This window comes from Garra rufa, chromosome 19 (assembly GCF_049309525.1).
Source record: "Garra rufa chromosome 19, GarRuf1.0, whole genome shotgun sequence".
NCBI lineage: Eukaryota > Metazoa > Chordata > Actinopteri > Cypriniformes > Cyprinidae > Garra > Garra rufa.
The window spans coordinates 42,232,441-42,245,576 of record NC_133379.1 but is presented as its reverse complement, the minus strand read 5'-3'; the positions used below and the strand labels follow the sequence as shown (position 1 = coordinate 42,245,576).

The 13,136-nt window shown below is 36.3% G+C and overlaps 1 protein-coding gene across 1 annotated transcript in view; it reads left to right on the top strand.

The window, feature by feature from the left end:
- Window positions 1-6,630, top strand: part of LOC141292605 (arylsulfatase B-like) — a 14,254-nt gene extending 7,624 nt beyond the window's left edge. Inside the window, exons 4-8 of the mRNA XM_073824639.1 lie at window positions 441-648; window positions 3,157-3,400; window positions 3,516-3,586; window positions 3,700-3,855; window positions 6,057-6,630. Of these exons, the coding sequence (XP_073680740.1) occupies window positions 441-648; window positions 3,157-3,400; window positions 3,516-3,586; window positions 3,700-3,855; window positions 6,057-6,310 (933 nt within the window). The 3' untranslated portion in view covers window positions 6,311-6,630. The remainder of the gene's footprint in view (window positions 1-440; window positions 649-3,156; window positions 3,401-3,515; window positions 3,587-3,699; window positions 3,856-6,056) is intronic.
- The last annotated feature ends 6,506 nt before the right edge of the window (window positions 6,631-13,136 follow it).

Below are 13,136 nucleotides of genomic sequence, written 5' to 3'. Positions count from 1 at the left end.
TCATGAATATCAGATGCTGTCGATCTAATTGAAAAACTGTAAATATGTAATTTTAGTATTCCAATCATTCTAACCTAACACTGCATGCAATGCTGAAAATAAAATCTGTAACAAGATCAAATATAAGTCTGTTACGTTCTCACGGCGATAGCTAGTAAAACCGTTTACCTGCCTTTTACAAACATTAGAGCTAAAACTAGAACGTAATATTAATCCAGTCACTCACAATTCTGCTTGGAAGAATCTATAATGCGTGTTTTTATGTAACGTTAGGAAAATCATCCCGTCTGACTGGAAACGGGAACGAGGAGATATAAAAAGACGTGCAACTCTGATTTCAGCTGTTAATAAGGAAACCATTTGACATTAATGACCATATTAAGACCACAAAGTGTCTTGATGAATGACTGCATTTTTTGACAGTTTTTCTTGTGTGGCAGCCGTTGTTCCTGTATGTGGCGCTGCAGGCGGTTCACGCTCCACTGCAGGTCCCCGAGCGCTACGTCGCCCCCTACGGCTTCATCAAGGACGATCATCGGCGCAAGTACGCGGGGATGGTGTCGGCTATGGACGAGGCCGTGGGGAACATCAGTCAAGCTCTGCAGGACAGCGGACTCTGGAACGACACCGTCCTCATATTCTCAACAGGTGCTGAGATCGACGTCACACCACACCTGTCTGCTTTAGTTAGGCATTCAGAAGTGAATTAACATCCTACTCAAAGATCTTCATATATTCTCAGATTTATACATTATCTGAAAGCTGAATAAATAAGCTTTCAAGATACAACTATTTGAAAATCTGGAAACTGAGGGTGCAAGAAATTTAAATATTGAGAAAATCGCTTTTAAAGTTGTCCAAATGAAGTTCTTAGCAATGCATATTACTAATCAAAAATGAAGTTTCGATATATGTACAGTGGGAAATTTACAAAATATGTTTATGGAACTTTACTTAATATCCTAATGATTTTTGGCATTAAAATGTTTTCTATTTTTTTTTTCTATGAAGTCTTGTTTTCAGTGTTGCCAGATTGAGTCAAATATTTTTAGTCCAAAACCATCTTTAAAAACTCACCCACTCCATGAAAAACATTCAATGTGAAAAGAATTCTGTACAATTTTATCACCTTGTTAACCAAGATTGATAAGGACCATTTTTCCTCCTTAACACTAAATAATAATGACAATACAAAGTTATAAAAATGAATCGGTTTTCTAGCCAGGAGATGGGAGATGCATCAAAACATGGCAAAGAGAGTTAAAGAGAATAACCAAATATGACAAAAATGTCCAAACCTAAAGCATTTCAAATATCTGGCAGCCAAAAAAAGTTTGAACTCACTTAACCCTCGGAAAAACACGTTCATCATGTTCAATGTCAGAAACGAGCTAATTCATATGCAGACAAAAACCCCAGAAATAAGCAACTAATTAGTGCAACAAGCTAACAAGCATTGGGTTTGGCCTACCTGACCTACTTTCTTAAAAACAAATGTTCAAATGTATCAAAATAACATGACCAAACAAAAAACCAAGTCCAACCCAAACAGACCAGATTTTGTCCACCAGCCCAATGCATTTTTCAGAAGAATCCCAGATGGGCAGAAACACACCGAATCTGGCAACACTGCTTGTTTTATGAGAAATTAAACAAAATGAAGTTATGATGAAAATGAAAACAAATATCTGTCAGTAAGGAATGAAAACATGTTTCCTTTGAATTAAGTCGGTTTTTCTGAGCCCATTGGCAGATGTTTGTTCTTGTTTTAATCAGAAACTCACTTCTGATCAGGTTTTCAGAAAACAAGACCTATTTTATGTCATTTTGCTTCTGCAGTAAATGTATCTTGATTTATGAGTCTTCATTTGCTCTGGAAAACAATACAAAAAAGTTATTTTATATTCTGGTAGCTATGAGCAAAAATATTCAAGTCATATGTGACCCTGGAGCACAAAACCAGTCTTAAGTAGCACAGCTATATTTGTACATTAATACATTGTATGTTCAAAATGATTGATATTTCTTTTATGCCAAAAATCATTAGGATATTAGGATCATGTTCCATGAAGATACTTTGTAAATTTCCTACCATAAATATTTCAGAACTTAATTTTGATTAGTAATATGCATTGCTAAGAACTTCATTTGGACAACTTCAAAGTCGATTTTCTCAATATTTAGATTTTTTTTTTTGCACCCTCAGATTCCAGATTTTCAAATAGTTGTATCTCGGCCAAATATTGTCCTGTCCTAACAAACCATACATCAGTGGAAAGCTCATTTATTCAGCTTACCTGATGACGTATAAATCTCAATTAAAATAATTAACCCTTATGACTGGTTTTGTGGTCAGGGTTACATTTATTTATTAATTAATTAATTAAAATGAATTAAAAACCAATGGAGATCTTATGGAAGTTGTATTTTTAAACTTTTCTTACTAATAGATATTGCCTTACTTACCCAGTTAATGATTACATTAATAATTGCAATTTTTTTATTTAATTTAGTTTTCTAAAATGTTAGGTTTAAATATGCAAATGAGGCATTGTTTAATAAAAAAGTGCTAATTTGCATACATTTCTAGTACAAAAATCTAAACACAGGATGAAGTCAGTTTCAAAATTTGTGTTTATTACTTTTGACGTTAGAGTCAAATTTTTTTACGGAGGGAATTTTGGGTATCTCATATTTGTCACAGAACAGACAGAAAACAATGCATTTTTTTTACCATTTTTGGGGGAATAAAATCTTGTATAATATCAAGCAAGTTGTATATGAACAAATCCCTCTGTAAAAACCTTCAGGATATAGACAGGAATACAAATGCTCAGTGTGGTGTGTGTAAGTGCTGCTGAAGTGGAGATTTATGGCTCAGTGTAGGAGAAAAAACTCTTGGCCTTTACAAATATGCATTGTAATTGAAATCTGTTGACACAAATAGATCAAGTGCTATTAAAGAAAGACTTGACAGTGTCTTTTGGATGTTTTCTTTCCACTAGTCTGAAAAACACTTTATGAAAAGGCCCAAAATCTCTGTTTTCGCCTGCAGTGTCTCCCTTTAAAAGTCTTAAATTGTCCGTCAAACCTGCAGAAAGCCTGTGTGTGTGCTGATTGGTCATAAGGTGGCGCTGTTTCCTCTCTGTCGGCCAGATAACGGTGGTCAGACGCTGGAGGGAGGAAATAACTGGCCTCTGCGTGGCAGGAAGTGGACACTCTGGGAGGGCGGAGTCAGGGGCGTGGCCTTCGTGAGTGGACCACTCATAGAGCAGCCTGGAGCTGTCACTCGAGAGCTCATCCACATCTCTGATTGGCTGCCTACGATTGTGGGTTTGGCCGGGGGCTCGACGAACGGAACCAAACCTCTGGACGGGTTCAACGTGTGGGACGCCATCAGGTGAGAGCACACTGCTCTTCATCATCATTGAGCATCTGTCACACCTGTCAGCTGATGAATGTTAATGTGATCCTAAAGATCAGATGAGCTGTAACTGAGTGCGTTTGTGTTTCAGTCGCGGTAAAGCGTCTCCTCGAGTCGAGCTTCTTCACAACATCGACCCGCTGTTTGTGGACACCTCTCCATGTGAGTCACAGACCGGTTCACACCTAGACCAGAATCTGGTTTAACCCCCGTTTGGAGTCTGAGATCACAGCAGAAACACACCTGAGTTGTTATTACCTCTGTGTCTCCTTCAGGTCCTGGTGGCGAGGTGAAGGGAGAGTTTCTGGAGGAGTCTTTACGCTCGGCCTCATCGTCTCGGTCCGTCTCTGTCGGGTCTCACGCAGAGTTTAACATCTCGGTTCACGCCGCCATTCGCTACAAGAACTGGAAGCTTCTCACAGGTTACCCAGGTATGTGACATAGGGCTGTGCAATTAATCAAAATTCAGTTTCGATTTCAATTTCAGCTTCAAACGATTATGAAAATATAATAATGGAGATAAAATGATTATTGCTTCCGATTCCACCCCCTTTGTGCGCTGTAGCTCCTCTATTAAAGCCCAGTTTCACATGCAAATCAGTATCATGTAACATGACTTGCATAAAATGGGATGTGCTTGATTTATTAATGTTTTTTTTTGCACATAAGTAAACTGAGACGGAACAGAACAGAAAACAGAACAGTAAAGTGCACATTTAGCATAAGATGCATACCGAAATGGTCAAATACATGCAAATATATGTCAAAATGCAGCGTTTGGTGATTATTCGTGAAAATCTTCATCAGTTATGTCTGAAATGAACATAAACAGTTGAGAAAATGAAAATACAGCTCTTAAAGTGACTACAAGTAATATTTCTTCTGCAGTCTCTGTGCTTAATGTTACACAAATCAAAAGATCTTTTTTTTTTGTATTGCTATCTTTAAATTAATCAATCATATAAAGTCCTGGACCCCTGGACTTTAGTTCTAGAATAAATGTGAACATGCATTAATTCATCTCACTCACTAAAAAACAGATACAAGTATTCAAAATAAATAAAAACACTGAAATTCAACACAAACCTGCAATAATTAAATTTTAAATAATACAAATATCCTTTATGTATTTAATCCCATTTTATTAACCGATGTCTTTGCTGCCGACCTTCGATGATCCAATTCATCCATACTAATAAGCAGAAATGACTCAAGATAATCGAACATTTGTTTTTCCTTTTTTATTTCTGAAGAGTTGACATTTGTTCTTCTGCGGTCTACTGTACAGACGGAGATTTGCTTTTCTCTAAGCCTGAGGTTTTTGGTGTGAAAAGGCTTTTACATTTGACAAAAATACAACTTTTTATATTAAAAACAAGCCCTGCCCAGATTTAAAAAGTAACGCAAAAGTAACGTAACGCATCACTTTCCATAAAAAGTAACTAAGTAACGTAATTAGTAACTTTTTTAGGGAGTAACTCAATACTGTAATGTGTTACTTTTAAAAGAAACTTAACGGAACACTTCTCATAATCATGTTAAGTAATCGTGATTATGATTTTTGCCAAAATGGAGCAGCCCTAATGTGACGTCTAACTTAACTCTAACGTAACTTCATTCATTTTCCCGACTGAAGACAAGTGAGGAGCTGTTAGCATGCGATTGCACTTCTTCATATCTCCTGGATGAAATCCTGGTTCTTACTCATTTTGACCTGCTGCTGATTCCAGAAATATTCCAGAAATGCTGATTCCAACCATTAGTAAGGTGAGGAAGTCTGGTATTCTCCGTTGATCAGCAGAAAAACAGCACAAACACATGAATCCTGTCTGAATCTGAGCCACATCACAATGATTTGATCAACTCTCAGCTCATTTCCACATGTTTCACTGCAGTAAATTTATGTTGATTTAAGAATCTTTCAGACATTTTACTGGAAAACAAGACAAAAACACTGAGGAAGATTTGTGCTCCCTTCAATTTATTTAATGCATTTTCCTGGTCTTTAAGAAATCTTAAATTTGCCTTTATAAAGCTTTATAAAACCTTGAATCTGAACGTTTTTATTGATATTGTTGAAGTCGGCAACATCAAATTAGCTCGTATGTGACCATGGACCACAAAACCAGTCATAAGAGGCGATTTCTTGAATAAATGAGCTTTTCATTGATGTTTGGTTTGTCAGGATAGGACAATTTTTGGTTGAGATACAGCTATTGGCTCAGATTCAGACAGGAATACCAGACTTCTTCACCATACTAATGGTTGGAATCAGCATTTTTGGAGTCAGCAGCTTAAAATGAGTAAAAATCTGGATTCTGAGGGTGCAAAAAAAATCTAAATATTGAGAAAATCACCTTTAAAGTTGTTTAAATGAAGTTCTTAGCAATGCATATTACTAATCAAAAATCAAGCTTTGATATATTTATGGTCGGAAATTTACAAAATATCTTTATGGAACGTGATCTTAATATCCTAATGATTTTTAGCATCAAAACGATACAATGTAATTTTGTCTATTGCTACAAATATACTGGTTTTGTGCTTCAAGGTCACATATGAGGTCTGTTTTGCACATCAGCAGAAGTGTTTGTGTGTGATCATGTGACAGGAGCTCATGTGTTTCTCTCAGGTTGTCCTCTGTGGTTTGCGCCCCCTGGTGGCCGTCCGCTGGAGCCGTCTGAGCCGCTGAAGCAGGTGATGCTGTTTGACATTGAGAAGGATCCCCAGGAGCGTGAGGAGCTTTCCCATCGGCGGCCGGAGATGGTGTCCTTCCTGCTCAGGCGTCTGCAGCAGTACCAGAAACAGGCCGAACCCGTCGTCTTCCCGGACGATGACCTGCGCTGTGACCCTAAAACCACCGGAGCTTGGGGACCCTGGGAGTGAGGATGAGGATGGAGTCGTTCATGAATGATCTGAGAAGCGTCTGTGACGCTTTTGAACAATCATGCAGTTTCTAAATGCTTTTATTTTCTACTTGATTCTTGCTCTGGGTGTTTATATTCATATATATGTGTGTGTGTGTGTGTGTGTGTGTGTGTGTGTGTGTGTGTGTGTGTGTGTGTGTGTGTGTGTGTGTGAGAGAGAGAGAGAGAGATTACAGCCTCCCATTTAAAGGAATCATGAAATAGAGAATCAAACTGTTTTTATATATTTACATTTTCTCTACAATAAAACATACTGCAAGTTTCAGAACTCTAAACTAACACTCCAGTGTAAAATATGAATTATTCTTTTCTACTCTGCCAAAAAGTGAGATGAAATGTAAATCAGTGAGATCTTAATAACAGTAGAGCACATACTGACATGAAATGATTTAAACATCAGTGGTCACTCTATATCTCTAATAATATGTCTTAGTTTGATCATGTTGGCCATTTAGAGGCTTTAGAAATATGACACAATGTTTATACACTGCAAATGCTTTTCTAGCTTAGATTTTTCGTCTTGTTTCCAGCCAAAATATCTATAAATTCTTAAATCAAGAAGCATTTTCTAGACGAGTAAAAATTATTGTCTTGTATTCAGAAAAAAAAAGCCAAAATTAAGTGAGTTTTTGCTTAGAAGAAGTTTTTGAGTTTTTTTTTTGGTGAGTTTTTTTTCTTACCCCATTATTTTGCTGCTTCTAAGCAAAAACTAACTTAATTTTGACTTTTGAAGAAAATGATTTTTACTCGTCTAGGAAATCCTTCTTGATTTAAGAATTTTTAGATATTTTGTCTGGAAACAAGACAAAAAAAAGCATTTTTTGCAGTGTGAGGTTAAGATATGTTCATGATTGTTCATCTTGAGTTGTGTGAAGATGTTGTGAAGGACAGTAAGGTGAGTAAATGACTATATTGACAACATTTCCTTTAAGCAAGTAAAGCCACTGATTGTATGTAGATTGATCTTTTCATGTTGATTGAACAGATTGAGGATGATTCCCAACAAGACCAGGCTGAGGAGCATCAGACGTCCTGTTTTCTGTCAGGTCAGTGTTTGATGGGATGGTGTGTAGTGTCTGTGTCTGTGATCGTGTTTGTGCTGATAATGCTCATGCACTGTGTCTACAGCTGTAGGTTTGATTTTGTCATTGGTGGAGACATAACAATAGACAACAGACATTTAATTGTTTGATCAAAATTATTGCTAGGGACATGTCATAGCGTCTATAACTAAATTCTGCACCCTTGAAAATCATAACAAGTGATGTTTGACTCTGGAAACTATAGTTTTCTAATTAAATATAAAGAGATCAAACAACAGATTCATGAGTTCATCTAAATTTCACTAAAAGCTTACGGACGTAATTCTAATCTAAGTCATACTCTGAAGTGAGTTGCTATTTTTGTCTCTCCTGAGGAAGATTTATTCATGTTCTGATCTCATTTTGGAAGTGACTTTTCTTTCTGTTTTAAAGATGTTTTCTTTAGATTGTTTGACTGTTCAAAAGACAGTATGGGAAAATAAAACTTGCTTCATTTGTGTTTCCTGCTAGCTAAATTTCACATTCATAAACAAAAATCTGTCTCTAAACCTCTTTACTTTATTCAGAGTTGGTCTAGACAAGTACATGGAAACTATCCAAAGTTCTGTTCATCCTTAAAAAAAAACCTGCATCTTTATTCATCCTGTTTTCTGAAGCTGAAAAATCATGGTTACTATAGTTAAACCAAAAATTAACCATGGTTTTGCTACACTAACCGTAGTTTAACTATGGTATTTGTGGTAAAACTGTTATACACAAACAAAATAACAAACATGGTTACTACACTTTTACTATAATAAAACCATGCTTAATTTGTATTTGTGTATTCTTTCTTTCTTTCTTTCTTTCCTTTGTATTTGTAACTGTACTGTGTAATAATAAAAAATCAGAAAAAGATTAATCACATCTTTGTAAAAATCATTATAAGTGATAAATCAAAATTCGAAAATGAAATGCTTGATTTTTTTTAATTTTTTGCTCAAATTGAATTAAATGACTTGCGAACTGAATCAAGTGATGCCCAGATGCCCCAAATTGAATCAAATGTTTCGCAAACTGAATCAAGTGATTCGCGAACTCACCCTGAAGTCTTGAATTTAATGGAATGATTTGCGAACTCGCCCTGATGCCCCGATTTAATCAAATGATTCGCAAACTTAAGAAGTCGTGAATTGAATCAGATGATTGAACCCATTTGGAATCCGTGAAATGATGATTCGCGAACTGAATCAAGTGACTCACAAAGTCGTTTAGAAGCCACAAATTGAATTCAATGACTCGCGAACTGAATCAAGTTGTTCGCAAACTCGCCCCGAAGTCTCGAATTGAATCAATTGTTTCAGGAACCCGTTTAGAAATCTTGAATTGAATCAAATGATTCGCTAACTCAATTAGGAGAGAAATCTGCACTGATCAAGCACCATACAAGCCAAAACTGTCCAAAACAGTTCTAAACAAATATGATTTGGATGTAAGAGACACCAGGACTTTTTCACTAGAGGAAGCGTTATGGACTTTTAGTTAAGCACATCTTAATGATGTATTTGTTTCAGCTTTAGTCTTCTCAAGATGTTAACTGATGGACTGGAGTGGATTATTGTGATGTTTTTATCAGCTGGCACCCATTCACTGCAGAGAAACCATTGGTGAGAAATCCGACGAACAAACTGATCCTAATCTTGTAAGTTCTGAGGGTGAACACATTTTCATCAGATTTCCAGCATGTTTTCTCTGGTCAGACTGAATCCTCAGGCTCTTCTTGGTTTAGTTTGACCTGATGAAGCTCAGTCTGTGTCTGGTCCAGTGACGTCTGTTCCTCTCAGGATCAGTTCTGGTTACTGACACAAAGTGTTCATCAGTCTGAAGTGTGTTTGTGCTTCACTGTAGAGACGGAGAACAGATTGAAAAGCCATCAGAGAGGAGGAGACAGACTTTTCCAGAGACGGCACATAAACTGCAGCTCACTTCCTGTAATCAGACCCTCCCCCTCCTCTGCACTTCCTGTGCCTGTGGAAGGGTGCTCTGTGATTGGCTGAAACAGAAGCTCAGCATCTCCACGTGCCTCACTCTTGTCTTTCTGTTTCTCTCTAAACCTTAAAACAAGAACAAATATCTGTCAGTGGATTCAGAAAAATATTGTTTTCCTTTTGAATTGGCGTAATATTTGCTCTCTTTTTGATCATAAACTCATTTTTGATAGCAAAAATACTGATGAAGAGCATCAGACATGTTCTGAACACTACAGAAACTGATGTCTCGTGTGTTCCAGATATTCCAGATCTCTTCAGATGAAGACTGATATTAGGGGAGAAGAGGAAGTTCTGGTCTTTTGTTGGATGTTTGATTGGAGTCAGACGAGTCGCTGCAGCTGAAAATAGAGCAGATTCTATGTTGTGTCTCTCGCTCTCAGATGAAGGTGGTAATTTTGTGTGATTTGACTGAGAGACTCTGGGAAAGCGCTGGAGGTGTTTGTCCAAACCGCTGCAGTGTGAACGTTAACAGACGGGTGAACGGGACGCGAGGGTCCTGTGTGTGTGAGAGACGGAACAGAGTCATTCTGAGGATCATCCAGACTCATTTCCAATGCTGTCAGAGACAGAGAATCATGAGTTAGGATTGAAAACACATTCAGCCGTTTGAAGTGTCTCAGTCCAGAGCGGTTGGGGTGAGACATGAAGCTGGACATTAAGATCCCAAACCACTAAACAAAGTGTTTCCAGCTGTCAAACTGCACTTTCTCTCATGAGTTAAGATCATTGCACACTGAGTCCGAAATTTTCGTATGCGTTTTTTTTTTTTTTTTTTTTCATATTCGTCATCCTTTCCTATCAAAATACTTGCTACGGATGTGAAAAAGCAAAAATCGAACCTAATTCGAATTTGTTTATGAAGTTTCAGAGGCGGTGTGTAAACGTGATTGACGCAATGTGAGGTCGTATTTATTATTATTTATAACGACCTTTAAACTCACACACCTCTGCCTCAAAGTTAAATGACCAAACCCCTTAGATTTGGGATTTTAAATTAATATTTTAGCAGTTTAAAAACACATTTGCATGCTCACACTTATCAGATGTCAATAATAATAAAATATTATTCATATAAATATTACTATTATTAATAGTATTACTATTTGTTATATTAATAATGTATTAAAACAGTAAAATATTACAAAACAAATTATTATTATTGTTGTTTTTGGTATTGCACATAATATTGCACTATTATTTTTATACTTTTATGTGTAGTTTTGATATTTGATATACATTCAGTCATAGCATTGCATAGCAGAAAAATTAATAAACTTCAATTATGTTTTAACTCAGAAATATAAAGGTGAGGTCAAAAGTTTATGCCCCCCTTTCAGAATCTGCAAAATGTTATTTATTTTAGCAAAATGCATGTTCTTGTTTATTTAGTACTGACCTGAATAAGATATTTCACATAAAAGATGTTCACATATAGTCCATGAGAGAAAATAATAGCTGAACTTATATAAAAGTTTACATCCCCTTGATTCTTAACACTGTGTTGTTCCCTGAATGATCCACTGCTGTGTTTTTTTGTTTAGTGATAGTTGTTCATGAGTCTCTTGTTTGTCCTGAACAGTTCAACTGTCTGCTGTTCTTCAGAAAAATCCTTCAGCTCCCACAAATTCTTTGGTTTTTCCGGCATTTTTGTGTATTTGAACCCTTTCCAACAATGACTGTATGATTTAGAGATGCATCTTTTCACTCTGAGGACAACTGAGAGACTCATATGCAACTATTACAGAAGGTTCAAACACTCACTGATGCTCCAGAAGAAAAAAACATGCATTAAGAGCCGGGGGTGAAAACTTTTGGAATTTAAAGATCAGGCTAAATTTAACTTATTTTGTCTTCTGGGAAACATGTAAATATCTTCAGTAGCCTCTGAAGGGCAGTACTAAATGAAAAAAAATATGATATTTAGGCAAAATAAGAACAATGTACACATCTCCATTCTGTTCAAAAGTTTTCACCCCCGGCTCTTAATGCATGTTTTTTCCTTCTGGAGCATCAGTGAGTGTTTGAACCTTCTGTAATAGTTGCATATGAGTCCCTCAGTTGTCCTCAGTGTGAAAAGATGGATCTCAAAATCATACAGCCATTGTTGGAAAGGGTTCAAATACACAAAAATACTGGAAAACCAAAGAATTTGTGGGAGCTGAAGGATTTTTCTGAAGAACAGCAGACAGTTGAACTGTTCAAGACAAACAAGGGACTCATGAACAACTATCACTAAACAAAAAACACACAGCTGTGGATCATTCAGGAAACAACACAGTAGTAAGAATCAAGGGGATGTAAACTTTTTATAAATTCAACTATTATTTTTGTGGACTATATGTAAATGTCCTTATGTGAAATATCTTATTCAGGTCAGGACTAAATAAACAGTAACATGCATTATGTATGATCCCTCTTATTTTGGTAGAATAATTTAACATTTAGCAGATTCTGAAAGGAGAATGTAAACATCTGACCTTAACTTACATTTGTACTGTAAAATTAAACATGAATATTTCCATCATGCTTCACGTAGTTTATTTAATATAATCACAGACATCTGATAATTGCACTAAGCTATATCACTGTTATTTTAATTGAATTCTACATTCAGGACATAATTCTTGTATTTTCATCAGAGCTCTTGATTATGTAGTGATACGTGATTGATTAGATGAGGTGATTGATGGATTGATTGATCGATCTGTGTCCACAGCAGGAGGTGTGCAAGGTGAGATGGAGGTCAGGTGAGATTCAGTGTGTGTCATGATCTGATGAACATTATCAGTCATTTTAATAACAGATATAAATGTTGCTGTGTGTGTGTCACAGGAAACACCTCGAGCTGTCTTGCAGCTATCAGGGGTGTGACCTTTGACCTTTGATCTGATGTCAGTGAGGTCCTGACAGCTGCACATCTGACCTCAGATCAGTCTGTGGTTCTTCTCCTCTCACTCGTCCATCTGCTCTCTCTTTCAGCTTTCTTTCTTCTTCTGTTGTTCTACCACACTCTCAGTGCCAGTTGTTCTCTAAATAGCCTTTAATTTGGTAAAACCACTATAAATCTGCCACTCCTGATCGTCCTGCAGCCTTTTGTTTTGATGTCTCTGTTCTCTTTGATTATGTTTCTTCAGTGGAACACAAAAGCAGATAATACAGAAATGTCTCAGTGTTTGCTTGCTTTTTTTTCTAAACAGTGAATGTCAATGGAGTCGAATGCTGTTTGGGAAGAAAGTTGTATTTCAATGGTTTTGCTTCATTTGAAAAAGTATTGCATTCCCTTGAGAACCAATGCTATATCTTTTTGTGATTTATAAATAATATGAGGTAAAAAGATAAGTCTGTATTTCAGTTTGCAAGTGAATGCAAAGTTAATTTTGGGAGAAAACAATACTTTTGCAATAAAAAGGTCATTTGCAAATTGCAAGGTTTCTCAAAGGAAAGAAATGTGTTCACTCACAAAAGTATTGCATTTACTCACAAATATAATATAGTACTTCTGCAATCAAACACAAATGTATTGCACAAACTGCAAAAAAAAGCTTTTCTTACTTAGATTTTTTTGTCTTGTTTCCAGCCCAAATATCTACAAATTCTTAAATCAAGGAGGATTTTCTAGACGAGTAAAAATGTCCTTGTTTTCAGAAAAAAAAGTCAAAATGAAGTGCGTTTTGGTTTAGAACAAGCAAAATAATCAGCCAAAGGGGTAAGC